At 67.1% G+C, this 27928-nt stretch overlaps 1 protein-coding gene across 1 annotated transcript; it reads left to right on the top strand.

The window, feature by feature from the left end:
- The first annotated feature begins 196 nt into the window (after positions 1–196).
- On the top strand, positions 197–27781 carry CYP4F22 (cytochrome P450 family 4 subfamily F member 22). Its single transcript, XM_075903387.1, has 13 exons — positions 197–469; positions 4185–4407; positions 8925–9069; positions 10240–10293; positions 10643–10770; positions 17417–17538; positions 17684–17754; positions 23748–23909; positions 24309–24438; positions 25233–25366; positions 25492–25556; positions 25985–26067; positions 26413–27781. The coding sequence occupies exons 1-13, from the start codon at positions 237–239 to the stop codon at positions 26639–26641; spliced, it is 1779 nt and encodes a 592-aa protein (XP_075759502.1). The 5' UTR covers positions 197–236; the 3' UTR covers positions 26642–27781.
- The last annotated feature ends 147 nt before the right edge of the window (positions 27782–27928 follow it).

Raw genomic sequence — 27928 nt, forward strand, 5'->3', positions numbered from 1 at the left:
AATACACAGTTAAAACGGCCTTCCATGCTAGCTTTTGTATTCTGTACCGCGACTGGGATCAATTTGGTGAAAGTTACCTGCGTGTTAACGTCCTGCCTGTTTGGACGGAGAGCGAGCTGGCTGAGTGTCTGCTTACACCCCCTAACTCCACGTGGGACACACTGCGGCAGCGGGAAGGCAGGTTGTGCGTGCAGCGCTGCAAAGGGAGGGCTTGGCTGAACTGGACCCTGCTCTGGATGGGCTCCCGGAGGGCAGCTGGGTCTGTGCCGCGCCCCTGCGCGCAGGCTCCCTGGCTGCGCCGGAGGCTGAGCCTGCCCCTCCCCGCCATAGCAGAGGCCCCGGGCTCTCGCGGCCCGGCGGAGAGGCACAGGGGGCCCCAGGGGAAGCTGCGGCCTCTCTCCAAGCGGAGTCCCGCCTGCCGCCGCTGGAAAGGCCGCTCCGAGCCCGGGCAGCCAGCGCCTCTCTCCGAGTTGGGTGAACGCGGCCGCTGGTTCGGTCCCTGGCGCTGCGCGGCATGAGCCCGCCCTAGTGTCCGTGGGGGGTGGGCTGGGGGCAGCAGGCAGAGCTGGTAGATCGGGGGCGGGGGAGTAAAGCGGGTGGCTAGCTGGGTGGGGGAGCGGTGGGTCAGGGCAGTAGAGGTGACCCATAGCTGACGATGGGGGCAGGAAGAGGGGCTCGGGGCAGGTGTTCCTATGGTTAATGCTATTCAGTCACGGGCAGCAGCTGGAGGCTTGTCCATCTTTAGGACCCCGGGAAAGGCTGCAGCGGCTGAGGGCCAGGGGGGCTGTAAGCAGAGAAGGAAGCCAGTGCCTGGACTGGGGAGATAAGCTGCAGGTGGGGAGTGGCGGTCACACCCAGAGCCCAGCAAATGCACCGGCTGTGGGGGTGCAGTGGAAGCAGGAGCTGTGGGTGCTGAGACTAAAAGTTTAGAGCCAGCTACATGCCGGACTTGGGGTCCAGGAGAAGCTCTAACTGTGGGGAAACTTCATGTAGTCTGCAGGGTCAAAGTCTAGCTCCCTGTGGTGGCCCTGAGACAGGTGGGCAGGGGCAGGAGCCTGCTGTGCCGGGGCCGTGGGCCAGGAAGAGGTGCTGAGGCCACTGCTGGAGAAGGTACCAGCATTCGGCAGCATACTGACCTTAGCTTGTTCAGCTTCCAAGAGTTCTGCCCACCCAGGGGAAGCTCCATAACTGCATAGCCCGGGCCTGTGTGAGGAGGGCAGAGGTGGGCAGCCAGCCCCACCCAGCCTTTGTGGCTTGGGAGGGGTTGATGTCTCCAGCTGATATAAACCCTGAGAGAAATCTGGGGGGAATGGGACATGCGACCCCCTGTGACCATCCCTACACATGGCCTCTGGGGAGCAGAAAGGGCTGTTGGCTGTGTGCAGGAGCTGGGGGGGGGGGCTGCTGGCCATGGGAGGGGAGAGCAGAAAGGGCTATTGGCTGTGTGCAGGAGCTGGGGGGGGGGGCTGCTGGCCATGGGAGGGGAGAGCAGAAAGGGCTATTGGCTGTGTGCAGGAGCTGGGGGGGGGGGGGGGGCTGCTGGCCATGGGAGGGGAGAGCAGAAAGGTCTGTTGGCTGTGTGCAGGAGCTGAGGGGGGGCTGCTGGTCATGGGAGGGGAGAGCAGAAAGGTCTGTTGGCTGTGTGCAGGAGCTGGGGGGGGGGGGCTGCTGGCCATGGGAGGGGAGAGCAGAAAGGGCTATTGGCTGTGTGCAGGAGCTGGGGGGGGGGGGGGCTGCTGGCCATGGGAGGGGAGAGCAGGAAAGGCTATTGGCTGGGGACAGGAGCTGGGGGGGGGGGCTGCTGGCCATGGGAGGGGAGAGCAGAAAGGGCTGTTGGCTGTGTGCAGGAGCTGAGGGGGGGCTGCTGGCCATGGGAAGGGAGAGCAGAAAGGGCTGTTGGCTGTGTGCAGGAGCTGAGGGGGGGCTGCTGGTCATGGGAGGGGAGAGCAGAAAGGGCTGTTGGCTGTGTGCAGGAGCTGAGGGGGGGCTGCTGGCCATGGGAGGGGAGAGCAGAAAGGGCTGTTGGCTGTGTGCAGGAGCTGAGGGGGGGCTGCTGGCCATGGGAAGGGAGAGCAGAAAGGGCTGTTGGCTGTGTGCAGGAGCTGAGGGGGGGCTGCTGGCCATGGGAAGGGAGAGCAGAAAGGGCTGTTGGCTGTGTGCAGGAGCTGAGGGGGGGCTGCTGGCCATGGGAGGGGAGAGCAGAAAGGGCTGTTGGCTGTGTGCAGGAGCTGAGGGGGGGCTGCTGGCCATGGGAGGGGAGAGCAGAAAGGGCTATTGGCTGTGTGCAGGAGCTGAGGGGGGGCTGCTGGCCATGGGAGGGGAGAGCAGAAAGGGCTGTTGGCTGTGTGCAGGAGCTGAGGGGGGGCTGCTGGCCATGGGAGGGGAGAGCAGAAAGGGCTGTTGGCTGTGTGCAGGAGCTGAGGGGGGGCTGCTGGCCATGGGAGGGGAGAGCAGAAAGGGCTGTTGGCTGTGTGCAGGAGCTGAGGGGGGGGCTGCTGGTCATGGGAGGGGAGAGCAGAAAGGGCTGTTGGCTGTGTGCAGGAGCTGAGGGGGGGCTGCTGGTCATGGGAGGGGAGAGCAGAAAGGGCTGTTGGCTGTGTGCAGGAGCTGAGGGGGGGCTGCTGGCCATGGGAGGGGAGAGCAGAAAGGGCTGTTGGCTGTGTGCAGGAGCTGAGGGGGGGCTGCTGGTCATGGGAGGGGAGAGCAGAAAGGGCTGTTGGCTGTGTGCAGGAGCTGAGGGGGAGCTGCTGGCCATGGGAGGGGAGAGCAGAAAGGGCTGTTGGCTGTGTGCAGGAGCTGAGGGGGGGGCTGCTGGTCATGGGAGGGGAGAGCAGAAAGGGCTGTTGGCTGTGTGCAGGAGCTATGGGGGGGCTGCTGGCCATGGGAGGGGAGAGCAGAAAGGGCTGTTGGCTGTGTGCAGGAGCTGAGGGGGGGCTGCTGGCCATGGGAGGGGAGAGCAGAAAGGGCTGTTGGCTGTGTGCAGGAGCTGAGGGGGGGCTGCTGGCCATGGGAGGGGAGAGCAGAAAGGGCTGTTGGCTGTGTGCAGGAGCTGGGGGGGGAGGCTGCTGGCCATGGGATGGGAGAGCAGAAAGGGCTGTTGGCTGTGTGCAGGAGCTGGGGGGGGAGGCTGCTGGTCATGGGAGGGGAGAGCAGAAAGGGCTGTTGGCTGTGTGCAGGAGCTGGGGGGGGCGGCTGCTGGCCATGGGAGGGGAGAGCAGGAAAGGCTATTGGCTGGGGACAGGAGCTGGGGGGAGGCTGCTGGCCATGGGAGGGGAAGGCAGTGCTGACAGGAGAGGAGCCATCGTAGCTAAAGCCCTGCTCCAATTTGGGGAGGATTGTTAGACAATTGTGGCTAAGTTGCAGCAAGATGTGGAAAAATCTCAGAAAAGTAGGGGACCTTTGTTAATTGTGGTCATTTGAAAAGGCCAGAGAAGAAGTCTAAGCAAACTTTGCTGGAATAATGTAACTGTAAAGTGAGCCAGGTTGCCTCACCTCTGGCTCCATGTCCTCGGCATGGAGTCCCTGTGGCTCCTAGGGGCCAGTTGCAGCAGAGCAAGGGGCCTCCTTGTGAGGAGAGCAGGACCTGACACAGCAGTTCTGGCCATGGCTTTGTGGCTCAGCAGCTGGCCTAGTTAACCAACCCGCTGGCCCCCATGAGAACTTAGGGAGATGCACATGGAGCAGTCAGTGCTCAGAGCCTGCTGGGATCCCAGTGCGGTAGCTGCACTTGCTGGATTGTATAACCACCTTCAGGACTGCACAGAGGTTTTAGGGAGACAAGGGCAGAATCTGAAGCTAAGGCCCTTGTCTTCCCAAAAGCCATTCCACTGAGGGAAGGCAGAAGCATGAAAAGCAGGCCCACCCGTATTCGCCCTGCTGCTGGCAGGTTGCTGGGCCTCTCACTTTGGGGGTTTCTCAAATGGGGACACTGGGTCAAACTGCCCCGTGGTGGCCCTGCCCCCTCTTCTCTTCATTGGCTTCTCCATCACCCCCTGACTTGCACTCTGCTTCCAGCTGCACGCTGAGCTCTGGTCTCAGCAGAGCTGGGGGTGGCTGCTGTTTGTGAACTGAGAGACCCCTTCTCACTGGGAGGCTTTGCCTTAAGTCCTCTGTGGCATGGAGCTGCTCTGTTTCCTGGTGCTGTTTCCCCCCACCCCCTATAATGGAGCCCTGTCTCCCCACAGGATGCTGCTGCTCACAGACTGGGTGCAGGAGCTGCTGAGCTTGCAGGGGACCCCCTTCCGTGTCTCCGCCGTCTCCGCCCTGCTCCTCACCCTGGTGGCCCTGCTCTTCCGCACCCTCCTTTGGCTCTGGAGCTCCTGGCACTGCTACTATGTGAACTGCCAGCGGCTGCGCTGCTTCCCGGAGCCCCCACGTCGCAACTGGCTGCTGGGACACCTGGGGATGGTAGGTGCCCTGTCACCTGGGGTGTCTTCTCTTCCCCTTACTTCTCCTTGTCATTGAGACATGGCTAGATCCCTGCTGGGAAGAGTCACCCTTGCCTACCCTGAGGGAGGGGCTAGCATCTCCTGTGCCCTGCTTCCAGCTTGTGCATGGTGGGTCACTGAGGGAGCCATGCTGCATGGCGTCCATCAGCCATGTGGGAATGGGGCTGGGACCCAGCAGGGTTAGGAGACCTGATTCCTGGGACAGCTCCACCTGGCTCTCAGCACATGCCTGGTCTGACCCCAGAGTTCCTGCTTCACAGCAGTGGTGGCCCAACGAGGAGGGCCTGAGCTGGAGGCAGAGGCATTGGCCACCCTGCTGCTCCCCACTCTGCTGTGGATGGGGCCCTTGCTACAGCTCCTGGCTCCAACCCTGGCACCGGTGGGGCAGGAATGGGGGGGGGGGCAGCTGGGACTCCGGCCTCCTTCAGAGTGGGGGGATGAATGGCCCCCTTCCCCATCCAGGGCCCTGCACTCAGCTGCTGCATTCTCCAGGCGGGGCCTCAGGCTGAGTGTGGGATATGCCATGGTGGGTGACCCAGGACACTTGCCCAGTGGCAGGGAGCTAAGGGAACCATCCCTAGAAGCTGTTTCTGCTCCCCACTGGCCCTTTTCATACTCCCTGGCCCAGCCCCATGTCTGCCCAGCTAGCCAGCTGCCCCCTAGTGCCTCTACCTGCATCGGTGCTGAGTGTCCCCTGAGCCTATTGGGTCGCCTTTGCTGTGGCTACAGGAAGTGCCTAGCCAATAGTGTGAGATTGGGCATTGCAGGAACTCCGCCCTGGCGGCTTGGCTGGCCACTGAGTGACACACAATTCCCTGTGAACATCCTGAAGGACAGATCCCAGCCCGTCCCTTCCCCTCAGTGCAACATCAAGCATATGAAGGATTTCCTGCCCTTCCCCAGTGTAGGACTGGCACCCAGGGGCTTGGCAGAGACCTGGGGAGCTGGCTCTCTCCCAGCAGTTACTCCTGGGAGGCTGCACTGCCCAGCCTGGATTTCCCTCTGCTCCTGGTTGCTGCTTCACTCCTCTCTTGATATGTTCAGTGCAGGCCCTGTGACACCAGTGACAAGCTCTCTGCCTGAGCAAACCAATCCTTCCTGGCCAGCTTGGCTGTGCTCTGCTGGGATGGGCACCGCCCATGCCCAGCTCTCTCTTCTGGCCTTGCTGGCTGAGGTTTGGTTACTGGAGTGGGTCTCCGCTGTATGCAGAGTGAGCCAAACCAGGAGAGGCTGAAGTGCTCCTCTGATTTGACTGCCCATGTTACACAAGCCAGAGACTCTGCAGAGCTCCCTGGGGCTGCCTGGCAGCCGTTGCATGAGAGAGGCGAGTTCATGGGGCTCTTCCTTGAGCCTGGGCTACACAAAGCTGCAGCTGACAATCTTTGGAGGAGTCCAGCCCTGCCAGCCCCTGCTGCTCTCTGGGTCCAGGGACACCCAGAAGCTGTCTGCTGCCATAAGGGCATAGGGCAGAGTCTGACCCTACCCTAGTCAGAATCCTCCCTGGGGAGTGAGGAGGGCAGGTGCAAGCAGAGCACCTCCAGGGGCTGCAGACTGCAAGCTCCCCACAGCTACTGCTCCACCTTGAGAAGTGGGAAGATGATGCCCCTGAGCTGCCAAGGAGCCTTGGGTAAGCCCTCACTCCACCAGAGCCATCGCATCCAGCCTGCAGAGCTTAGCAGCTCCTCTCCCAGGCACAGGGCCTGTCTCCTACCTGGAGAGCCAGTGGTGCGTAGCTGGGACTGTGGCCCTAGCTCCAGCAGTGCTGTGCTCGGGGTTCCGGGCCAAAGAAACTCCCCAGGCAGTGGGAGGGCTGGGGACAGGGCCAAAGGCACTGCCTGGCTCAATGCCTTGGGGGCAGCAAGCAGAGCTGCCTCCCCACTGCATGGTCATTAGTGGCCTTGCAAGAGCAGCTGGGAGGGCAGACGCACACGTTCCAGTGGCAGGGTGTGATAACCAGCAATGCAGGTATCCCTGGCTGCCCGTGCCCCCTCCCTGCTGCTCAGGGAGCACAGCTCCTGCCTGGGCAAGTTTCCCAGCGCCCTCAGTGCCATGCCCCCCGGGGGGTGAGAGGAGTCAGTGGGGGCAGGAGAGGGGGGAGGTTCTGCGCAGCTGCCTCCCAGCACCATCAGCACAGGCTCCTTCCCGGTGTGCACACTGCTGGGGCTGTGTCTGCAGGGGCCTGGGCGCACACAAGCCAGCAGAAGACATGCAGTGAGCTGAAGCCAGACTCCGCCCTGGCCTGAGGTGCCTGCTCCAACTTCTCCTGCCCCCTTTCGGAGGCAACGTCTCTGCTCCCTTTAATGTGCTTCAGCCACCCATTAGACCTGCTCCAGGAAGGCCTGAGCGGGGAAGCGAGCAAAGGGGGCAATTGCCCCAAGGCCCAGAGATTCAAAGCGTCTGGGCAGTGCGAAGGGCTGACTTCCTGAGGCCCTGCCCCTTCTGAGGCCTGGCGCTGAGCTCCTCCCACACCTTACTCTGGCGCCAGTGGGGGCTGCTGCCTGACCCCGCAGGGCCAAGGGCGCACAGAGCTGAGCTGGGCCTGTTTGCTCGTTCCCTGAATGCAGCCTTTGCAAGGTGCTCGAGAAATGACTCTGGAAGCTTCACCAGAGCCCAGAGTACAGAGCCAAAGCAACCAACACAGGAAAGGGCCCTGCCACCATCAGCCCTTTCCGCGACCACCACCTCCGCCGCCAGCCCCTTGCACCACCGCCCCCGCCAGCCCTTTGTGCACCCACCTCCGCCACCAGCCCCTTGCACCACCGCCCCCGCAAGCCCTTTGTGCACCCACCTCCGCCACCAGCCCCTTGCACCACTGCTCCTGCCAGCGCTTTGTGCATCCACCTCCGCCACCAGCCCCTTGCACCACCTCCCCCGCCAGCCCTTTGTGCACCCACCTCCGCCGCCAGCCCCTTGCACCACCTCCCCCGCCAGCCCTTTGTGCACCCACCTCCGCCGCCAGCCCCTTGCACCACCTCCCCCGCCAGCCCTTTGTGCACCCACCTCCGCCGCCAGCCCCTTGCACCACCGCCCCCGCCAGCCTTTGTGCATCCACCTCCTTCGCCAGCCCCTTGCACCACCGCCCCCGCCAGCCTTTGTGCATCCACCTCCGCCGCCAGCCCCTTGCACCACCGCCCCCGCCAGCCTTTGTGCATCCACCTCCGCCGCCAGCCCCTTGCACCACCGCCCCCGCCAGCCCTTTGTGCATCCACCTCCGCCGCCAGCCCCTTGCACCACCGCCCCCGCCAGCCCTTTGTGCATCCACCTCCGCCGCCAGCCCCTTGCACCACCTCCCCCGCCAGCCCTTTGTGCACCCACCTCCGCCACCAGCCCCTTGCACCACCGCCCCCGCCAGCCCTTTGTGCATCCACCTCCTTCGCCAGCCCCTTGCACCACCGCCCCCGCCAGCCTTTGTGCATCCACCTCCACCGCCAGCCCCTTGCACCACCGCTCCTGCCAGCGCTTTGTGCATCCACCTCCGCCACCAGCCCCTCGCACCACCGCCCCCGCCAGCCCTTTGTGCATCCACTTCCGCCACCAGCCCCTTGCACCACCGCCCCCACCAGCCCTTTGTGCGTCCACCTCCTTCGCTAGCCCCTTGCACCACCGCCCCTGCCAGCCCTTTGTGCATCCACCTCCGCCGCCAGCCCCTTGCACCACCGCCCCCGCCAGCCCTTTGTGCATCCACCTCCGCCGCCAGCCCCTTGCACCACCGCCCCCGCCAGCCCTTTGTGCATCCACCTCCGCCGCCAGCCCCTTGCACCACCGCCCCCGCCAGCCCTTTGTGCATCCACCTCCGCCACCAGCCCCTTGCACCACCGCCCCCCGCCAGCCCTTTACACGGCCCACAGCCGCTGCCGCCAGTCCAGGCCTTTGAGCAGCCCACTGTCCAGTGGCTAGGCCTGGGCTCAGTAACGTGGAACTCCGTAAGTAGTCCTGTTGCTGATGTGGTAATGGGATCAGAGTCCAGCTCCCTGCCCCATGCCAGGTTGGCTTGGCAGAACGCCAGGGGAGGTCTGGCCTTAGCTCTCAGCCAGCGGCTGGGCCTGTGCAGGGGGGTTGCTCCTTGAAGCAGACCTGTCTGTGCTGGGCCAGGGCAGCGATGTGTCCACTGTGTCCATTGCAGCATGTGGTGTCCTGCTCGGCTCTGCTGGGTCGCGGAGAGGCATGGGCCGGAGAGCTGTGCAGGGAGGCCTGTGTGACTGCTTATGTCTAGTGCGCACACACTTCCCACCAAGCCCCCGTTCTGCCCTGCATGAGTACCCTCTAGCTGGGGGCCCCGAGTGGGCCCCATGCAGCCCACGGCCAGGTGCGGGCTGTCTCTCCCCTGCCATGCGGAATGACGCTGGAAGCACCGTGAGAAGAGCCAGCAGGGCATCTGCCTGGGGTGCTGCTCCTGCATTGGCCCAGCACGAAGCCCTGACCAGAGGCCTTGCGAGTTGCAGCTGGCCCATGGCTAACCCCTGTTCCTTGTCGTAGGCTCAGAACACGGAGGAGGGGCTGCAGCGCGTAGACGAGCTGGTTGGGCACTACAGCCACTCCTGCCTCTGGTGGTTTGGCCCCTGGTGTCCCATTCTGCGGCTCTTCCACCCGGAGGCCATTAAGCCCGTGCTGCTGGAGTCAGGTAGCGAGGGTGGCCCAGTGCCAGGAATGTGTGTGCGTCTGTCTGCCCAGGAGCTCAGCGGGGGGTTGGATTGCCAGGTGCTTGAACCTTTGTGCCTCCGGTGTGGCCCTGGGACAAGGCCCTGCCATGAGAGGGCTGCTCCCTAGAGGAGGAGGCTTCTGGCCGGAAGGGCTCAGGTCCGGCAGAACTTGGCCTGGTATGTAGCTGCTAATTGTGGTGCTAGCCTGGCAGGGGGCTGCCATCCCAGGGTCTCTAGGAAGTCCCTCTGGTCCCAGAGACATTAGGGTAGAGGCTGTAGCCAGCACCATGTCTCCCTGGCTGCTGGCTGAAGCCTAGCAGGAGCGGCCCTCAGCATCTGGGCCAGTGGCCCATGGGGACAGAGGGTCATTGCAGCCCTGCTGAGGTCCCGGGTAATAGACAAGTGGGTCTGATCGCGCCCACCAGCTGTCCATTGGGAGCACAGGGGTCCCAAAGGAGCGGGCGAGGCTGCGTGGTGCTGGGAACAAGGGGGAGGCACTAGTGAGGGTTGGTGACCGTGGCTGTGAATGAGAGGCCCGATGGCTCAGCGCTTGGTCCCACTTGTGTGGCTCTCCCTTCTCCCGGGGCCTGTCCTGCTGCCCTGGCAGGCTCTGCCTTGGCCCGCTGCACAGGAGAGGAGCAGGGTTCCCAGCAGGGCTTGGCATGTCTGCCAGGGCCTCCTTTGACGGGGGGGTGCAAAGAGCCCATGGAGCAGGCAGCTGCTGGACAGACTCCTGTACCCTTTCCCACACCACAAGGGGCCCAGTGGCTGAGCATCCCCCCCCCCCCCCGTGTGTCTGAGCCCAGTGCCGGGGTCACCCCCTCTCTGCCCCCCTCCGCCGTGTGTGTCTGAGCCTGGCACCGGGATGACACCCTCTCTGCCCCCCTCTGCCGTGTGTGTCTGAGCCCGGTGCCGGGGTCACCCCCTCTCTGCCCCCCTCTGCCGTGTGTCTCTGCCCGGCGCCGGGATCACACCCTCTCTGCCCCCCTCCGCCGTGTGTGTCTGAGCCTGGCACCGGGATCACACCCTCTCTGCCCCCCTCTGCCGTGTGTGTCTGAGCCTGGCGCCGGAATCACACCCTCTCTGCCCCCCTCCGCCGTGTGTGTCTGAGCCTGGCGCTGGGATCACACCCTCTCTGCTCTCCCCAACAGCTGACGTTGCGCCCAAGGACTACATGTTCTATGGCTTCCTAAAGCCCTGGCTGGGTGAGTGACCTTCTGAGCTCTGTTCTGCTGGGCTGTGTTCTGGCATGGCTACTCATGACATAGCCATGGGCATCTGCACACGGGTGTTCACGGCATCACACCTTCACATGTACCTCCATGTACATCCCACCAAACACATGCACACGCAGGCCCACGTGCCCCCACAAACACACATGAATCAGCACATGCACACCCCTCCGTGTTCACACTCACACTTGAACTCCAGCCCACGTGCACACTCATGGCTGCCCCATGGAGGCTGGCTCTCACTGAACACCCAGCGGGCTGTGCCGGGGGCTGGGTGCCGGGGGCCGAGCCAGGGCTCTGCGCTGAGTGCCTGTCGTCTCAGGGGATGGCTTGCTGCTGAGCAATGGTCGGAAATGGGCCCGGCACCGGCGCATGCTGACGCCCGCCTTTCACTTCGAAATCCTCAAGCCCTATGTGAAGATCTTCAACCAGAGCACTGACATCATGCACGTGAGTGCGCCCGCCGTGCCAAAGCCATCCCTGGGGCCCTGCCCCCCGTTACCCTCCGCTGCGGCACGCGCTGCTCTAGCGCTCTGCCCCCCCGTTACCCTCCGCTGCGGCACGCGCTGCTCTAGCGCTCTGCCCCCCCGTTACCCTCCGCTGCGGCACGCGCTGCTCTAGCGCTCTGCCCCCCCGTTACCCTCCGCTGCGGCACGCGCTGCTCTAGCGCTCTGCCCCCCCGTTACCCTCCGCTGCGGCACGCGCTGCTCTAGCGCTCTGCCCCCCCCGTTACCCTCCGCTGCGGCACGCGCTGCTCTAGCGCTCTGCCCCCCCGTTACCCTCCGCTGCGGCACGCGCTGCTCTAGCGCTCTGCCCCCCCGGTACCCTCCGCTGCGGCACGCGCTGCTCTAGCGCTCTGCCCCCCCCCCCGTTACCCTCCGCTGCGGCACGCGCTGCTCTAGCGCTCTGCCCCCCCGGTACCCTCCGCTGCGGCACGCGCTGCTCTAGCGCTCTGCCCCCCCCCGTTCCCCTCCGCTGCGGCACGCGCTGCTCTAGCGCTCTGCCCCCCCGTTACCCTCCGCTGCGGCACGCGCTGCTCTAGCGCTCTGCCCCCCCGTTACCCTCCGCTGCGGCACGCGCTGCTCTAGCGCTCTGCCCCCCCCCCGTTACCCTCCGCTGCGGCACGCGCTGCTCTAGCGCTCTGCCCCCCCGTTACCCTCCGCTGCGGCACGCGCTGCTCTAGCGCTCTGCCCCCCCGTTACCCTCCGCTGCGGCACGCGCTGCTCTAGCGCTCTGCCCCCCCGTTACCCTCCGCTGCGGCACGCGCTGCTCTAGCGCTCTGCCCCCCCGGTACCCTCCGCTGCGGCACGCGCTGCTCTAGCGCTCTGCCCCCCCCGGTACCCTCCGCTGCGGCACGCGCTGCTCTAGCGCTCTGCCCCCCCCGTTCCCCTCCGCTGCGGCACGCGCTGCTCTAGCGCTCTGCCCCCCCCGTTACCCTCCGCTGCGGCACGCGCTGCTCTAGCGCTCTGCCCCCCCCCGTTACCCTCCGCTGCGGCACGCGCTGCTCTAGCGCTCTGCCCCCCCCCGTTACCCTCCGCTGCGGCACGCGCTGCTCTAGCGCTCTGCCCCCCCGTTACCCTCCGCTGCGGCACGCGCTGCTCTAGCGCTCTGCCCCCCCGTTACCCTCCGCTGCGGCACGCGCTGCTCTAGCGCTCTGCCCTCCCGTTACCCTCCGCTGCGGCACGCACTGCTCTAGCGCTCTGCCCCCCCGTTACCCTCCGCTGCGGCACGCGCTGCTCTAGCGCTCTGCCCCCCCGTTACCCTCCGCTGCGGCACGCGCTGCTCTAGCGCTCTGCCCCCCCCGTTACCCTCCACTGCGGCACGCGCTGCTCTAGCGCTCTGCCCCCCCGTTACCCTCCTCTGCGGCACGCGCTGCTCTAGCGCTCTGCCCCCCCCGTTACCCTCCGCTGCGGCACGCGCTGCTCTAGCGCTCTGCCCCCCCCCCGTTACCCTCCGCTGCGGCACGCGCTGCTCTAGCGCTCTGCCCCCCCGGTACCCTCCGCTGCGGCACGCGCTGCTCTAGCGCTCTGCCCCCCCGTTACCCTCCGCTGCGGCACGCGCTGCTCTAGCGCTCTGCCCCCCCCGTTACCCTCCGCTGCGGCACGCGCTGCTCTAGCGCTCTGCCCCCCCGTTACCCTCCGCTGCGGCACGCGCTGCTCTAGCGCTCTGCCCCCCCGGTACCCTCCGCTGCGGCACGCGCTGCTCTAGCGCTCTGCCCCCCCCCCGTTACCCTCCGCTGCGGCACGCGCTGCTCTAGCGCTCTGCCCCCCCGGTACCCTCCGCTGCGGCACGCGCTGCTCTAGCGCTCTGCCCCCCCCCGTTACCCTCCGCTGCGGCACGCGCTGCTCTAGCGCTCTGCCCCCCCGTTACCCTCCGCTGCGGCACGCGCTGCTCTAGCGCTCTGCCCCCCCGTTACCCTCCGCTGCGGCACGCGCTGCTCTAGCGCTCTGCCCCCCCCCGTTACCCTCCGCTGCGGCACGCGCTGCTCTAGCGCTCTGCCCCCCCGTTACCCTCCGCTGCGGCACGCGCTGCTCTAGCGCTCTGCCCCCCCGGTACCCTCCGCTGCGGCACGCGCTGCTCTAGCGCTCTGCCCCCCCCGGTACCCTCCGCTGCGGCACGCGCTGCTCTAGCGCTCTGCCCCCCCGGTACCCTCCGCTGCGGCACGCGCTGCTCTAGCGCTCTGCCCCCCCCCGTTCCCCTCCGCTGCGGCACGCGCTGCTCTAGCGCTCTGCCCCCCCCGTTACCCTCCGCTGCGGCACGCGCTGCTCTAGCGCTCTGCCCCCCCCCCGTTACCCTCCGCTGCGGCACGCGCTGCTCTAGCGCTCTGCCCCCCCCCGTTACCCTCCGCTGCGGCACGCGCTGCTCTAGCGCTCTGCCCCCCCGTTACCCTCCGCTGCGGCACGCGCTGCTCTAGCGCTCTGCCCCCCCGTTACCCTCCGCTGCGGCACGCGCTGCTCTAGCGCTCTGCCCTCCCGTTACCCTCCGCTGCGGCACGCGCTGCTCTAGCGCTCTGCCCCCCCGTTACCCTCCGCTGCGGCACGCGCTGCTCTAGCGCACTGCCCCCCCGTTACCCTCCGCTGCGGCACGCGCTGCTCTAGCGCTCTGCCCCCCCGTTACCCTCCGCTGCGGCACGCGCTGCTCTAGCGCTCTGCCCCCCCCGTTACCCTCCGCTGCGGCACGCGCTGCTCTAGCGCTCTGCCCCCCCCCCGTTACCCTCCGCTGCGGCACGCGCTGCTCTAGCGCTCTGCCCCCCCGGTACCCTCCGCTGCGGCACGCGCTGCTCTAGCGCTCTGCCCCCCCCGTTACCCTCCGCTGCGGCACGCGCTGCTCTAGCGCTCTGCCCCCCCCCGTTACCCTCCGCGGCGGCACGCGCTGCTCTAGCGCTCTGCCCCCCCGTTACCCTCCGCTGCGGCACGCGCTGCTCTAGCGCTCTGCCCTCCCGTTACCCTCCGCTGCGGCACGCGCTGCTCTAGCGCTCTGCCCCCCCGTTACCCTCCGCTGCGGCACGCGCTGCTCTAGCGCTCTGCCCCCCCGTTACCCTCCGCTGCGGCACGCGCTGCTCTAGCGCTCTGCCCCCCCCGTTTACCCTCCGCTGCGGCACGCGCTGCTCTAGCGCTCTGCCCCCCGTTACCCTCCAATGCGGCACGCACTGCTCTAGCACCCTGCCTCCCCCCCACCGTTACCCTCCAATGCGGCACACACTGCTCTAGCACCCTGCCTCCCCCCCACTGTTACCCTCCAATGCGACACACACTCCTCTAGCACCCTGCCTCCCCCCCGTTACCCTCCAATGCGGCACACACTGCTCTAGCACCCCTGCCTCCCCCCCCGTTACCCTCCAATGCGACACACACTGCTCTAGCACCCTGCCTCCCCCCCACTGTTACCCTCCAATGCGGCACACACTGCTCTAGCACCCTGCCTCCCCCCCACCGTTACCCTCCAATGCGACACACACTGCTCTAGCACCCTGCCTCCCCCAATGCGGCACACACTGCTCTAGCACCCTGCCTCCCCCCCGTTACCCTCCAATGCGGCACACACTGCTCTAGCACCCTGCCTCCCCCCCCACCGTTACCCTCCAATGCGGCACGCACTGCTCTAGCACCCTGCCTCCCCCCCACCGTTACCCTCCAATGCGGCACACACTGCTCTAGCACCCTGCCTCCCCCCCCCGTTACCCTCCAATGCGGCACACACTGCTCTAGCACCCTGCCTCCCCCCCACCGTTACCCTCCAATGCGGCACACACTGCTCTAGCACCCTGCCTCCCCTCCCCGTTACCCTCCAATGCGGCACACACTGCTCTAGCACCCTGCCTCCCCCCACCGTTACCCTCCAATGCGGCACACACTGCTCTAGCACCCTTCCTCCCCCCCCCGTTACCCTCCAATGCGGCACACACTGCTCTAGCACCCTGCCTCCCCCCCCCGTTACCCTCCAATGCGGCACACACTGCTCTAGCACCCTGCCTCCCCCCCACCGTTACCCCTCCAATGCGGCACACACTGCTCTAGCACCCTGCCTCCCCCCCACCGTTACCCTCCAATGCGGCACACACTGCTCTAGCACCCTGCCTCCCCCCCACCGTTACCCTCCAATGCGGCACACACTGCTCTAGCACCCTGCCATCCCCCCCGTTACCCTCCAATGCGGAACACACTGCTCTAGCACCCTGCCTCCCCCCCACCGTTACCCTCCAATGCGGCACACACTGCTCTAGCACCCTGCCTCCCCCCCCCGTTACCCTCCAATGCGGCACACACTGCTCTAGCACCCTGCCTCCCCCCCCCCCCCGTTACTCTCCAGTGCGGCACACACTGCTCTAGCACCCTGCCTCCCCCCCACCGTTACCCTCCAATGCGGCACACACTGCTCTAGCACCCTGCCTCCCCCCCACCGTTACCCTCCAATGCGGCACGCACTGCTCTAGCACCCTGCCTCCCCCCCACCGTTACCCTCCAATGCGGCACACACTGCTCTAGCACCCTGCCTCCCCCCCCACCGTTACCCTCCAATGCGGCACACACTGCTCTAGCACCCTGCCTCCCCCCCCGTTACCCTCCAATGCGGCACGCACTGCTCTAGCACCCTGCCTCCCCCCCACCGTTACCCTCCAATGCGGCACACACTGCTCTAGCACCCTGCCTCCCCCCCCACCGTTACCCTCCAATGCGGCACACACTGCTCTAGCACCCTGCCTCCCCCCCACCGTTACCCTCCAATGCGGCACACACTGCTCTAGCACCCTGCCTCCCCCCCACCGTTACCCTCCAATGCGGCACACACTGCTCTAGCACCCTGCCTCCCCCCCACCGTTACCCTCCCCCGCGGCACGCACTGCTCTAGCACCCTGCCTCCCCCCCCGTTACCCTCCAATGCGGCACACACTGCTCTAGCACCCTGCCTCCCCCCCACCGTTACCCCTCCAATGCGGCACACACTGCTCTAGCACCCTGCCTCCCCCCCCGTTACCCTCCAATGCGGCACACACTGCTCTAGCACCCTGCCTCCCCCCCCCCGTTACCCTCCAATGCGGCACACAGTGCCCTAGAACCCTGCCTCCCCCCCGTTACCCTCCAATGCGGCACACACTGCTCTAGCACCCTGCCTCCCCCCCCCGTTACCCTCCAATGCGGCACGCACTGCTCTAGCACCCTGCCTCCCCCCCACCGTTACCCTCCAATGCGACACACACTGCTCTAGCACCCTGCCTCCCCCCCGTTACCCTCCAATGCGGCACACACTGCTCTAGCACCCTGCCACCCCCCCGTTACCCTCCAGTGCGGCACACACTGCTCTAGCACCCTGCCTCCCCCCCGTTACCCTCCAATGCGGCACGCGCTGCTCTAGCACCCTGCCTCCCCCCCCGTTACCCTCCAATGCGGCACGCACTGCTCTAGCACCCTGCCTCCCCCCCCCGTTACCCTCCAATGCGGCACGCACTGCTCTAGCACCCTGCCTCCCCCCCCCCGTTACCCTCCAATGCGGCACGCACTGCTCTAGCACCCTGCCTCCCCCCCCCCGTTACCCTCCAATGCGGCACACACTGCTCTAGCACCCTGCCATCCCCCCGTTACCCTCCAATGCGACACACACTGCTCTAGCACCCTGCCTCCCCCCCCCGTTACCCTCCAATGCGGCACACACTGCTCTAGCACCCTGCCTCCCCCCCCGTTACCCTCCAATGCGGCACACACTGCTCTAGCACCCTGCCATCCCCCCGTTACCCTCCAATGTGACACACACTGCTCTAGCACCCTGCCTCCCCCCCACCGTTACCCTCCAATGCGGCACACACTGCTCTAGCACCCTGCCTCCCCCCCCCGTTACCCTCCAATGCGGCACACACTGCTCTAGCACCCTGCCTCCCCCCCGTTACCCTCCAATGCGGCACACACTGCTCTAGCACCCTGCCTCCCCCCCCCGTTACCCTCCAATGCGGCACACACTGCTCTAGCACCCTGCCTCCCCCCCCGTTACCCTCCAATGCGGCACACACTGCTCTAGCACCCTGCCACCCCTTTTACTCTCCCCCGTGGCACGCGCTTAATTAGCACCCTGCTTCCCTCCCCTTACTCTCCCCTACAGCACGCGCTGCTCCAGCACCCATCCGCCCGTTACCCTCCGCTGCGGCATGTGCTGCTCTAGCACCTTGCCTCCCCGCCCCTTACCTTCCAGTGTGGCATGTGCTGCTCTAGCACCCTGCCTCCCACCCACCTGTTACCCTCCGCTGCAGTACGCGCATCTCTAGCACCCTGCCACCTGCCTGTTACCCTCCCCAATGGCATGCGCTGCTCTAGCACCCTGCCTCCCCCCCGTTACCCTCCCCAATGGCACACACTGCTCTAGCACCCTGCCTCCCCCCCCCCGTTACCCTCTCCAATGGCACGCGCTGCTCTAGCACCCTGCCACACACCCGCCTGCCTATCATTCTGTCTCCGTGGCCATACATCTGCCCATAACCAGGACATATGCTGCACCAGGACCCACCTGGCCACGCTGTCACTACTCCAGTCTGCATCGCACGCCTGTCTCTGACGCTGTCCCGTCAGCACTGCCTGGGCATGCTCTCACGGATGCTGTTCTCCCACAGACCAAGTGGTATCGGCTGGCGGCGTTGGGCTTCGCCTCCCTGGAAATGTTTGAGCAAGTCAGCCTCATGACCCTGGACAGTTTGCAGAAATGTGTCTTCAGCTACAACAGCAACTGCCAAGAGTGAGTGACCTGGGGGCAGCTCCTGCCGGGGCCCCGCAGTCCCCCTAGGACGGGGAACCCCCCCATTTGAGTCACATAGATGTAGGGAGGTCAGAGAAGGCTGCAAGTTCCCTCCCTGCCTAGCTTGCCCCAGGTCACTCACCAGATTCACAGAACAGGTGGTCCCCAAACTGGAGATCCCAGCCATGGGTCACCAAGTGGGGAGGGGCTGGCCAGGTAGGCTGGAGCTGGAGGCATTTGGGTGGTTCAGTGCCCCCGAGTGCTTATCCCCTCAGCGGCTGCACCAGGCCCTGGGCAGACCCTTTGGCTCAATGGCAGAGGCTGGTGCTTGCGATTGCTGGTTCTATCTCTGCTAACGACTCTGCTGGGTTCCGTTGCTACATGATCCTGCATCCGCAGGCATCTCACTGCAGGAAGCTCCTCACTGCAGTCCCGTCACCTCACAATCTCCTGTCCCAAATGACCACGTGTGTTGCAGGGCCCTCGTCTACAGCTTGGACCTGTTGTACTGCACCAGTTCACATTAGCCCTGCACTTAGGTTCCCACCATGGACCCTGCTGGCTGGCTGTGGGGCGTGCTGGTTCAGACGGGCCCCGGGCTGGCTGTGGGGCGTGCTGGTTCAGACGGGCCCCGGGCTGGCTGTGGGGCGTGCTGGTGCAGACGGGCCCCGGGCTGGCTGTGGGGCGTGCTGGTTCAGACGGGCCCCGGGCTGGCTGTGGGGCGTGCTGGTGCAGACGGGCCCCGGGCTGGCTGTGGGGCGTGCTGGTGCAGACGGGCCCCGGGCTGGCTGTGGGGCGTGCTGGTGCAGACGGGCCCCGGGCTGGCTGTGGGGCGTGCTGGTGCAGACGGGCCCCGGGCTGGCTGTGGGGCGTGCTGGTGCAGACGGGCCCCGGGCTGGCTGTGGGGCGTGCTGGTGCAGACGGGCCCCGGGCTGGCTGTGGGGCGTGCTGGTGCAGACGGGCCCCGGGCTGGCTGTGGGGCGTGCTGGTGCAGACGGGCCCCGGGCTGGCTGTGGGGCGTGCTGGTGCAGACGGGCCCCGGGCTGGCTGTGGGGCGTGCTGGTGCAGACGGGCCCCGGGCTGGCTGTGGGGCGTGCTGGTGCAGACGGGCCCCGGGCTGGCTGTGGGGCGTGCTGGTGCAGACGGGCCCCGGGCTGGCTGTGGGGCGTGCTGGTGCAGACGGGCCCCGGGCTGGCTGTGGGGCGTGCTGGTGCAGACGGGCCCCGGGCTGGCTGTGGGGCGTGCTGGTGCAGACGGGCCCCGGGCTGGCTGTGGGGCGTGCTGGTGCAGACGGGCCCCGGGCTGGCTGTGGGGCGTGCTGGTGCAGACGGGCCCCGGGCTGGCTGTGGGGCGTGCTGGTGCAGACGGGCCCCGGGCTGGCTGTGGGGCGTGCTGGTGCAGACGGGCCCCGGGCTGGCTGTGGGGCGTGCTGGTGCAGACGGGCCCCGGGCTGGCTGTGGGGCGTGCTGGTTCAGACGGGCCCCGGGCTGGCTGTGGGGCGTGCTGGTGCAGACGGGCCCCGGGCTGGCTGTGGGGCGTGCTGGTGCAGACGGGCCCCGGGCAGGCTGTGGGGCGTGCTGGTGCAGACGGGCCCCGGGCTGGCTGTGGGGCGTGCTGGTTCAGACGGGCCCCGGGCTGGCTGTGGGGCGTGCTGGTGCAGACGGGCCCCGGGCTGGCTGTGGGGCGTGCTGGTGCAGACGGGCCCCGGGCTGGCTGTGGGGCGTGCTGGTGCAGACGGGCCCCGGGCTGGCTGTGGGGCGTGCTGGTTCAGACGGGCCCCGGGCTGGCTGTGGGGCGTGCTGGTTCAGACGGGCCCCGGGCTGGCTGTGGGGCGTGCTGGTTCAGACGGGCCCCGGGCTGGCTGTGGGGCGTGCTGGTGCAGACGGGCCCCGGGCTGGCTGTGGGGCGTGCTGGTGCAGACGGGCCCCGGGCTGGCTGTGGGGCGTGCTGGTGCAGACGGGCCCCGGGCTGGCTGTGGGGCGTGCTGGTGCAGACGGGCCCCGGGCTGGCTGTGGGGCGTGCTGGTGCAGACGGGCCCCGGGCTGGCTGTGGGGCGTGCTGGTGCAGACGGGCCCCGGGCTGGCTGTGGGGCGTGCTGGTTCAGACGGGCCCCGGGCTGGCTGTGGGGCGTGCTGGTGCAGACGGGCCCCGGGCTGGCTGTGGGGCGTGCTGGTGCAGACGGGCCCCGGGCTGGCTGTGGGGCGTGCTGGTGCAGACGGGCCCCGGGCTGGCTGTGGGGCGTGCTGGTGCAGACGGGCCCCGGGCTGGCTGTGGGGCGTGCTGGTGCAGACGGGCCCCGGGCTGGCTGTGGGGCGTGCTGGTGCAGACGGGCCCCGGGCTGGCTGTGGGGCGTGCTGGTGCAGACGGGCCCCGGGCTGGCTGTGGGGCGTGCTGGTGCAGACGGGCCCCGGGCTGGCTGTGGGGCGTGCTGGTGCAGACGGGCCCCGGGCTGGCTGTGGGGCGTGCTGGTGCAGACGGGCCCCGGGCTGGCTGTGGGGCGTGCTGGTGCAGACGGGCCCCGGGCTGGCTGTGGGGCGTGCTGGTGCAGACGGGCCCCGGGCTGGCTGTGGGGCGTGCTGGTGCAGACGGGCCCCGGGCTGGCTGTGGGGCGTGCTGGTGCAGACGGGCCCCGGGCTGGCTGTGGGGCGTGCTGGTGCAGACGGGCCCCGGGCTGGCTGTGGGGCGTGCTGGTGCAGACGGGCCCCGGGCTGGCTGTGGGGCGTGCTGGTGCAGACGGGCCCCGGGCTGGCTGTGGGGCGTGCTGGTGCAGACGGGCCCCGGGCTGGCTGTGGGGCGTGCTGGTGCAGACGGGCCCCGGGCTGGCTGTGGGGCGTGCTGGTGCAGACGGGCCCCGGGCTGGCTGTGGGGCGTGCTGGTGCAGACGGGCCCCGGGCTGGCTGTGGGGCGTGCTGGTGCAGACGGGCCCCGGGCTGGCTGTGGGGCGTGCTGGTGCAGACGGGCCCCGGGCTGGCTGTGGGGCGTGCTGGTGCAGACGGGCCCCGGGCTGGCTGTGGGGCGTGCTGGTGCAGACGGGCCCCGGGCTGGCTGTGGGGCGTGCTGGTGCAGACGGGCCCCGGGCTGGCTGTGGGGCGTGCTGGTGCAGACGGGCCCCGGGCTGGCTGTGGGGCGTGCTGGTGCAGACGGGCCCCGGGCTGGCTGTGGGGCGTGCTGGTGCAGACGGGCCCCGGGCTGGCTGTGGGGCGTGCTGGTGCAGACGGGCCCCGGGCTGGCTGTGGGGCGTGCTGGTGCAGACGGGCCCCGGGCTGGCTGTGGGGCGTGCTGGTGCAGACGGGCCCCGGGCTGGCTGTGGGGCGTGCTGGTGCAGACGGGCCCCGGGCTGGCTGTGGGGCGTGCTGGTGCAGACGGGCCCCGGGCTGGCTGTGGGGCGTGCTGGTGCAGACGGGCCCCGGGCTGGCTGTGGGGCGTGCTGGTGCAGACGGGCCCCGGGCTGGCTGTGGGGCGTGCTGGTGCAGACGGGCCCCGGGCTGGCTGTGGGGCGTGCTGGTGCAGACGGGCCCCGGGCTGGCTGTGGGGCGTGCTGGTGCAGACGGGCCCCGGGCTGGCTGTGGGGCGTGCTGGTGCAGACGGGCCCCGGGCTGGCTGTGGGGCGTGCTGGTGCAGACGGGCCCCGGGCTGGCTGTGGGGCGTGCTGGTGCAGACGGGCCCCGGGCTGGCTGTGGGGCGTGCTGGTGCAGACGGGCCCCGGGCTGGCTGTGGGGCGTGCTGGTGCAGACGGGCCCCGGGCTGGCTGTGGGGCGTGCTGGTGCAGACGGGCCCCGGGCTGGCTGTGGGGCGTGCTGGTGCAGACGGGCCCCGGGCTGGCTGTGGGGCGTGCTGGTGCAGACGGGCCCCGGGCTGGCTGTGGGGCGTGCTGGTGCAGACGGGCCCCGGGCTGGCTGTGGGGCGTGCTGGTGCAGACGGGCCCCGGGCTGGCTGTGGGGCGTGCTGGTGCAGACGGGCCCCGGGCTGGCTGTGGGGCGTGCTGGTGCAGACGGGCCCCGGGCTGGCTGTGGGGCGTGCTGGTGCAGACGGGCCCCGGGCTGGCTGTGGGGCGTGCTGGTGCAGACGGGCCCCGGGCTGGCTGTGGGGCGTGCTGGTGCAGACGGGCCCCGGGCTGGCTGTGGGGCGTGCTGGTGCAGACGGGCCCCGGGCTGGCTGTGGGGCGTGCTGGTGCAGACGGGCCCCGGGCTGGCTGTGGGGCGTGCTGGTGCAGACGGGCCCCGGGCTGGCTGTGGGGCGTGCTGGTGCAGACGGGCCCCGGGCTGGCTGTGGGGCGTGCTGGTGCAGACGGGCCCCGGGCTGGCTGTGGGGCGTGCTGGTGCAGACGGGCCCCGGGCTGGCTGTGGGGCGTGCTGGTGCAGACGGGCCCCGGGCTGGCTGTGGGGCGTGCTGGTGCAGACGGGCCCCGGGCTGGCTGTGGGGCGTGCTGGTGCAGACGGGCCCCGGGCTGGCTGTGGGGCGTGCTGGTGCAGACGGGCCCCGGGCTGGCTGTGGGGCGTGCTGGTGCAGACGGGCCCCGGGCTGGCTGTGGGGCGTGCTGGTGCAGACGGGCCCCGGGCTGGCTGTGGGGCGTGCTGGTGCAGACGGGCCCCGGGCTGGCTGTGGGGCGTGCTGGTGCAGACGGGCCCCGGGCTGGCTGTGGGGCGTGCTGGTGCAGACGGGCCCCGGGCTGGCTGTGGGGCGTGCTGGTGCAGACGGGCCCCGGGCTGGCTGTGGGGCGTGCTGGTGCAGACGGGCCCCGGGCTGGCTGTGGGGCGTGCTGGTGCAGACGGGCCCCGGGCTGGCTGTGGGGCGTGCTGGTGCAGACGGGCCCCGGGCTGGCTGTGGGGCGTGCTGGTGCAGACGGGCCCCGGGCTGGCTGTGGGGCGTGCTGGTGCAGACGGGCCCCGGGCTGGCTGTGGGGCGTGCTGGTGCAGACGGGCCCCGGGCTGGCTGTGGGGCGTGCTGGTGCAGACGGGCCCCGGGCTGGCTGTGGGGCGTGCTGGTGCAGACGGGCCCCGGGCTGGCTGTGGGGCGTGCTGGTGCAGACGGGCCCCGGGCTGGCTGTGGGGCGTGCTGGTGCAGACGGGCCCCGGGCTGGCTGTGGGGCGTGCTGGTGCAGACGGGCCCCGGGCTGGCTGTGGGGCGTGCTGGTGCAGACGGGCCCCGGGCTGGCTGTGGGGCGTGCTGGTGCAGACGGGCCCCGGGCTGGCTGTGGGGCGTGCTGGTGCAGACGGGCCCCGGGCTGGCTGTGGGGCGTGCTGGTGCAGACGGGCCCCGGGCTGGCTGTGGGGCGTGCTGGTGCAGACGGGCCCCGGGCTGGCTGTGGGGCGTGCTGGTGCAGACGGGCCCCGGGCTGGCTGTGGGGCGTGCTGGTGCAGACGGGCCCCGGGCTGGCTGTGGGGCGTGCTGGTGCAGACGGGCCCCGGGCTGGCTGTGGGGCGTGCTGGTGCAGACGGGCCCCGGGCTGGCTGTGGGGCGTGCTGGTGCAGACGGGCCCCGGGCTGGCTGTGGGGCGTGCTGGTGCAGACGGGCCCCGGGCTGGCTGTGGGGCGTGCTGGTGCAGACGGGCCCCGGGCTGGCTGTGGGGCGTGCTGGTGCAGACGGGCCCCGGGCTGGCTGTGGGGCGTGCTGGTGCAGACGGGCCCCGGGCTGGCTGTGGGGCGTGCTGGTGCAGACGGGCCCCGGGCTGGCTGTGGGGCGTGCTGGTGCAGACGGGCCCCGGGCTGGCTGTGGGGCGTGCTGGTGCAGACGGGCCCCGGGCTGGCTGTGGGGCGTGCTGGTGCAGACGGGCCCCGGGCTGGCTGTGGGGCGTGCTGGTGCAGACGGGCCCCGGGCTGGCTGTGGGGCGTGCTGGTGCAGACGGGCCCCGGGCTGGCTGTGGGGCGTGCTGGTGCAGACGGGCCCCGGGCTGGCTGTGGGGCGTGCTGGTGCAGACGGGCCCCGGGCTGGCTGTGGGGCGTGCTGGTGCAGACGGGCCCCGGGCTGGCTGTGGGGCGTGCTGGTGCAGACGGGCCCCGGGCTGGCTGTGGGGCGTGCTGGTGCAGACGGCTCAGGAGTAGTAAGAATTGCTACTTGGTGACATGGGGCTGGCAGCTCAGGAGTAGTAAGAATTGCACTTGGTGACATGGGGCTGGCACCTCTGTGGAGCCAGGCCAGGGGAGGGGTGAGCCCAGCCTGGGGCTGTGGGTAGGGCAGGGTCTACCTCTTTCCCCCAAGCTGGGGGTGAGACATCCTGTCCCTCCAGGCTCTTCCCTGGGGGGCAGGAGGGGATTGTGCCCATGGGGAGCCAGGTGACTCATCCAGCAGCGTGTGCTCTGTTCAGGATGAGGACGGCCAGGAGCTGTCTGACGAGGACATTGCAGCCGAGACAGACACCTTCATGTTTGAGGGTGAGGCATCGCTCTGGGGAGGGGGTGGGGGGCTCTCCTGCTGACCTTGCTGCCTTTTGGGGGAAGGGTCTCCACGGATACTGAAGGTGAGGCAGAAGCCAGGCTCAGTTCCTGGCTCTGAGTGACCTGGGCGTGTCTCTCCAAGAAATGGAGCTAAGACAGGTGTAACCCCTTGCCCCTGAGCACCGCCAGACAGTCCCAGAAATGGAGGAGGGCAGATGCTCAGTGTCACCCCACTCGCCCCCCCATGCACCAGGAGCTTGGAGTTCCCAGCTGGTGCTTCCAGAGGGTCCCGTGGAGCAAGGCTCCAGAGGAGGTGCTGGCAGGGGGAGCTGAACTGGGCATGGAGTCCCTCTCTGCCCCCAGTGGCTCTCACCTGGCGCTCACCTGTCCCCATAGGCCATGACACCACAGCCAGTGGCCTCTCCTGGGTACTGTATAACCTGGCGCGTCACCCCAGTTACCAGGAGCGCTGCCGAGAGGAGATCAAGGACTTACTGCAGTACAAGGAGTTGGAGGAGATTGAATGGTGAGATGGCTGCTCTGGCTAACCCAGGACCACAAGCTCCAGGGTGGCCTCCCGCACCCTTTAGGCTATGTCTATGCTACAGAGTTTTCTCAGAAAAATTTGCAGAGCATCCACATCTCAAGTGCATTTTTGTGCAAAAAAATCAAAAGAACAGAGGGGTTTTTCTGGCAGAGGTATTCCTCATTCTACAAGGAAGAAGCCTTTTTGCGCAAGAGCTCTTTCTCAAAAAGGCATGTGTGGATGGGAAGAGGAAAAAACACAGGTGTCCTAATGGCCATTCTGTGCATAGCAATCAGAGCTTACTTTCGAGAGAGCGTCCGTGCAGTCTGGACGCTCTTTGCGCAAAAGCCCATCGCTTTTTCGATGCACTTTTGCAGTGTGGACGTGCTGTTGTGCAAGAAGTTTTTGTGAAAGATCTCTTCCGATAAAAGCTTCTTGTGCAAGAAGCCTGCAGTCTAGACGTAGCCTTAGTCCCAGCACAACCCCCACCCTCCTTATGAGGGTTAGCACAGCTGCTGTCCTCTCCATTCCCCCCATCTTTGCCCAGCACTGGGTCCCTCCATGTCAGCCAGCCCTACGAACTGGAGTGATACCCCTGCAAGATGGGCCTAGGCTGCTCCCTAGTGCCCAAGGGCCTTGCCATTCAGGTGTGCATGCCACTGTCCAGCCCTTGGAGGGTCACACATCCCCTCAGGGCCACCTCCATGCAGATACAAGTCTGTCCCAGCCGCAGCAGCTGGCTCATGGGCTCGCACTGGGCCCCTGGGGACAGCATTGAGCTCTGCTCTCTGTAGGGAGGACCTGTCCCAAATGCCCTTCTGCACCATGTGCATCAAGGAGAGTCTGCGCCTGCACCCACCCGTCACTGCCGTGTCCCGGCGCTGCACCGAGGACATCAAAATGCACGACGGACGCATCCTCCCCAAAGGTACCAGCCTCCTTCCCTGCCCCCAGTCAGGGGCACGGCACGACAGCTGGGCCCATAACTCCCGATGCACTCAACCCCTCCCTTCCCCTCTGCTCTCTGTAATGAGGCCGTTTCCTCTTTGGTAGGGAACATCTGTCTCATCAGTATCTATGGGACACATCACAACCCTGCTGTCTGGCCGGAGCCCCAGGTATCTCTCTGGTCACTTATTCTACCCCTTTGGCTCTTGCTGCACCCCACCACCACCTCCAGCATTGCAGTAGGGGGCGCTGTGCTGCAGGGAGCAGGGCTGGGAGGCTCAGTAGGGGGCGCTGTCCCCTGGGAGTCACTGCCAATCCAGTGTGCCCCAGCGTGGCACTGAGGGTGAAGTGCCATAAGTGTAGCAGCTTCCTCTTCCCAGTGACCTTCCCAGAGAGGAAGACACCTAGTGGGGAGTGAGGGTTGCACCCCCACTCACACTGGGGCAGCCGGCTCTGAGTACTGGAGGGAAGCAGGACCATCCCCAGTGCATGGCCCCAATGGGCAGCCCAGGGAGGGCACCTTTGCTCCCACTTTGTCTCAGGGACCCCAGCCCTGCCCCCACCCTCCCCTTACCATGCCCTGTGCTTGCTGCTCCAGGTTTATAACCCACTCCGCTTCGACCCAGAGAACTCCCAGAACCGGCCCCCTCTGGCCTTCATGCCCTTCTCTGCTGGACCCAGGTAACCTGCCTGCAGGCTCAGATCCCCAGGTTGCACAAACTGCCCCATTTTGCCTACCACTTAGTGGCTCCCTGCTGGCACCCTGGCTGCTGCAGTGAAGCATTGTGGGATACCCAGGAGATGGCCTCTGGTCAATGGTGCCATCAGCTGTAATTGCTGAGGATCTTCCAGAGGGGGTTAGGCTCTCCACAGTGTCCATCTGTCCACACATGCAGTGGGTTCTGGGCTGTCTGTCCCTGCTCCCGCATCCCAGCCTCTCCTGATACGTGGTTTCCAGCCTCGTCCCCTGCAGGGCCCTGGCTGGGTGAGGGCACCAGCTGACAGACACCCCTTACTCTCCTGCAGGAACTGCATCGGGCAGAACTTTGCTATGGCAGAGATGAAGGTGGTGCTGGCGCTGACGCTGCTGCGCTTCGCCGTGCGGCTGGATGAGAGCAGGCCCGTGCAACGCAAACCCGAGCTGATCCTGCGCAGCGAGAACGGGCTGTGGCTGCATCTGGAGCCGCTAGGCCCAGCCATGAGAGCCAGTCCCCCGCACCATGCTCCTAAGGCCCACGCAGCTCCCAGTTCATAGGGGTGGGGAATACAGCCTTCTCGGGCCTGCCAAGCTGAGGACCAGGTGGGGGTCCTGGTGGCCTCAGGGGTTAGCAGACACCTGGTAATCAGCCTTCTTCTCTCTCTTACGACAGGGGCCCTGTGGGTCTGGGCATGGGGCTCCCAAGGTGCTGCAGGCTCCTTTCAGACACCAGCTGCAGAGCCTTTCCCCTGCCTCTGAGAGCAAGGGCCAAAAGTGCCTTTTCTCAGCCACATCACAGTAGAAATGGAACCCTGGCATCCCGGCTCCCAAATCTGCCCATGCACAGCCCAGGCAGCCCCCTGGCCAGGTGCCCAGCAGCTCAGACACTATCCTAGGAGTTAGGAGACCCATGTTCAATTCCCTGCTCTGCCACAGGACCTTGCATGGCCTTGGGCATAAGAACGGCCATACTGGGGCAGACGAAAGGTCCATCTAGCCCAGTATCCTGTCTGCCAACAGGGGTCAGTGCCAGATGCCCCAGAGGGAGGGAACACAGCAGGTAATCCCCACGTGATCCCTCCCCTGTTACTCATTTCCAGACAAATGGGCAAGTCACTCAGCCTCTGGGCCTCAGCTCCCCTTGCGGCCCTCTGCGCCCAAGAGTGAAGGTAAATGCACTCGGGAGGTGAAGTGGTGGAGGAACCAAGAACACATGCTGAGGGCTCTGAAGTGAATCAGTGCCTCCCTGCCCCATGCCCTGATGTTGCTGCTTTGAGGCTGCCTGGAGCTGAGGGTCTGGTCTGGTCTGTTTCTAACACCATCCCCAAAGGGTAGGCATCTCCCTTCCCGGCACCTCCTCCTCACTCCTTCACTCAGCAATCCACCTACCTTGCCCCAGGCCTGGGGCATGACCAGCCAAGAGGCCTGCAGGCAGGTGGCTTAGTACTCCAGCCAGTCTTCCAGGGGAGCCTCCAATGGCCTGGGTGAGAGCTAGCAAAGGCCATTTCTCACTCTGCTTTGGCCCAGTACGGGTGGCTTTGGGGTGGGGCAGCTGCTTAGCAATCACAACCTGCTACCTCCAGATACCTAGACAAGTTGGGGCAGGGAAGCTATAAGAGCCTTTGTTTCCTTGTAGTCAGATGTTTGCAGCATGTGGCCCAGGGAGACCGAGCAATACAAGTTTTGTGTAGTGTTGTATCTGCCTTGCTGAGCACAGCCATTCCCCTTATGCACTGATATGCACACAGCCCAGCAGTGACTGAGCCTTTAGCAGAAGGCAAGAAACACCCATAATGCACTTGGCTGGCTCCCTCCTGACCCCGGGCATGGCCAACTCTTGCCCTG

The sequence above is a fragment of the Pelodiscus sinensis genome, chromosome 19 (genome assembly GCF_049634645.1).
Source record: "Pelodiscus sinensis isolate JC-2024 chromosome 19, ASM4963464v1, whole genome shotgun sequence".
In the NCBI taxonomy this organism is placed as follows: domain Eukaryota; kingdom Metazoa; phylum Chordata; order Testudines; family Trionychidae; genus Pelodiscus; species Pelodiscus sinensis.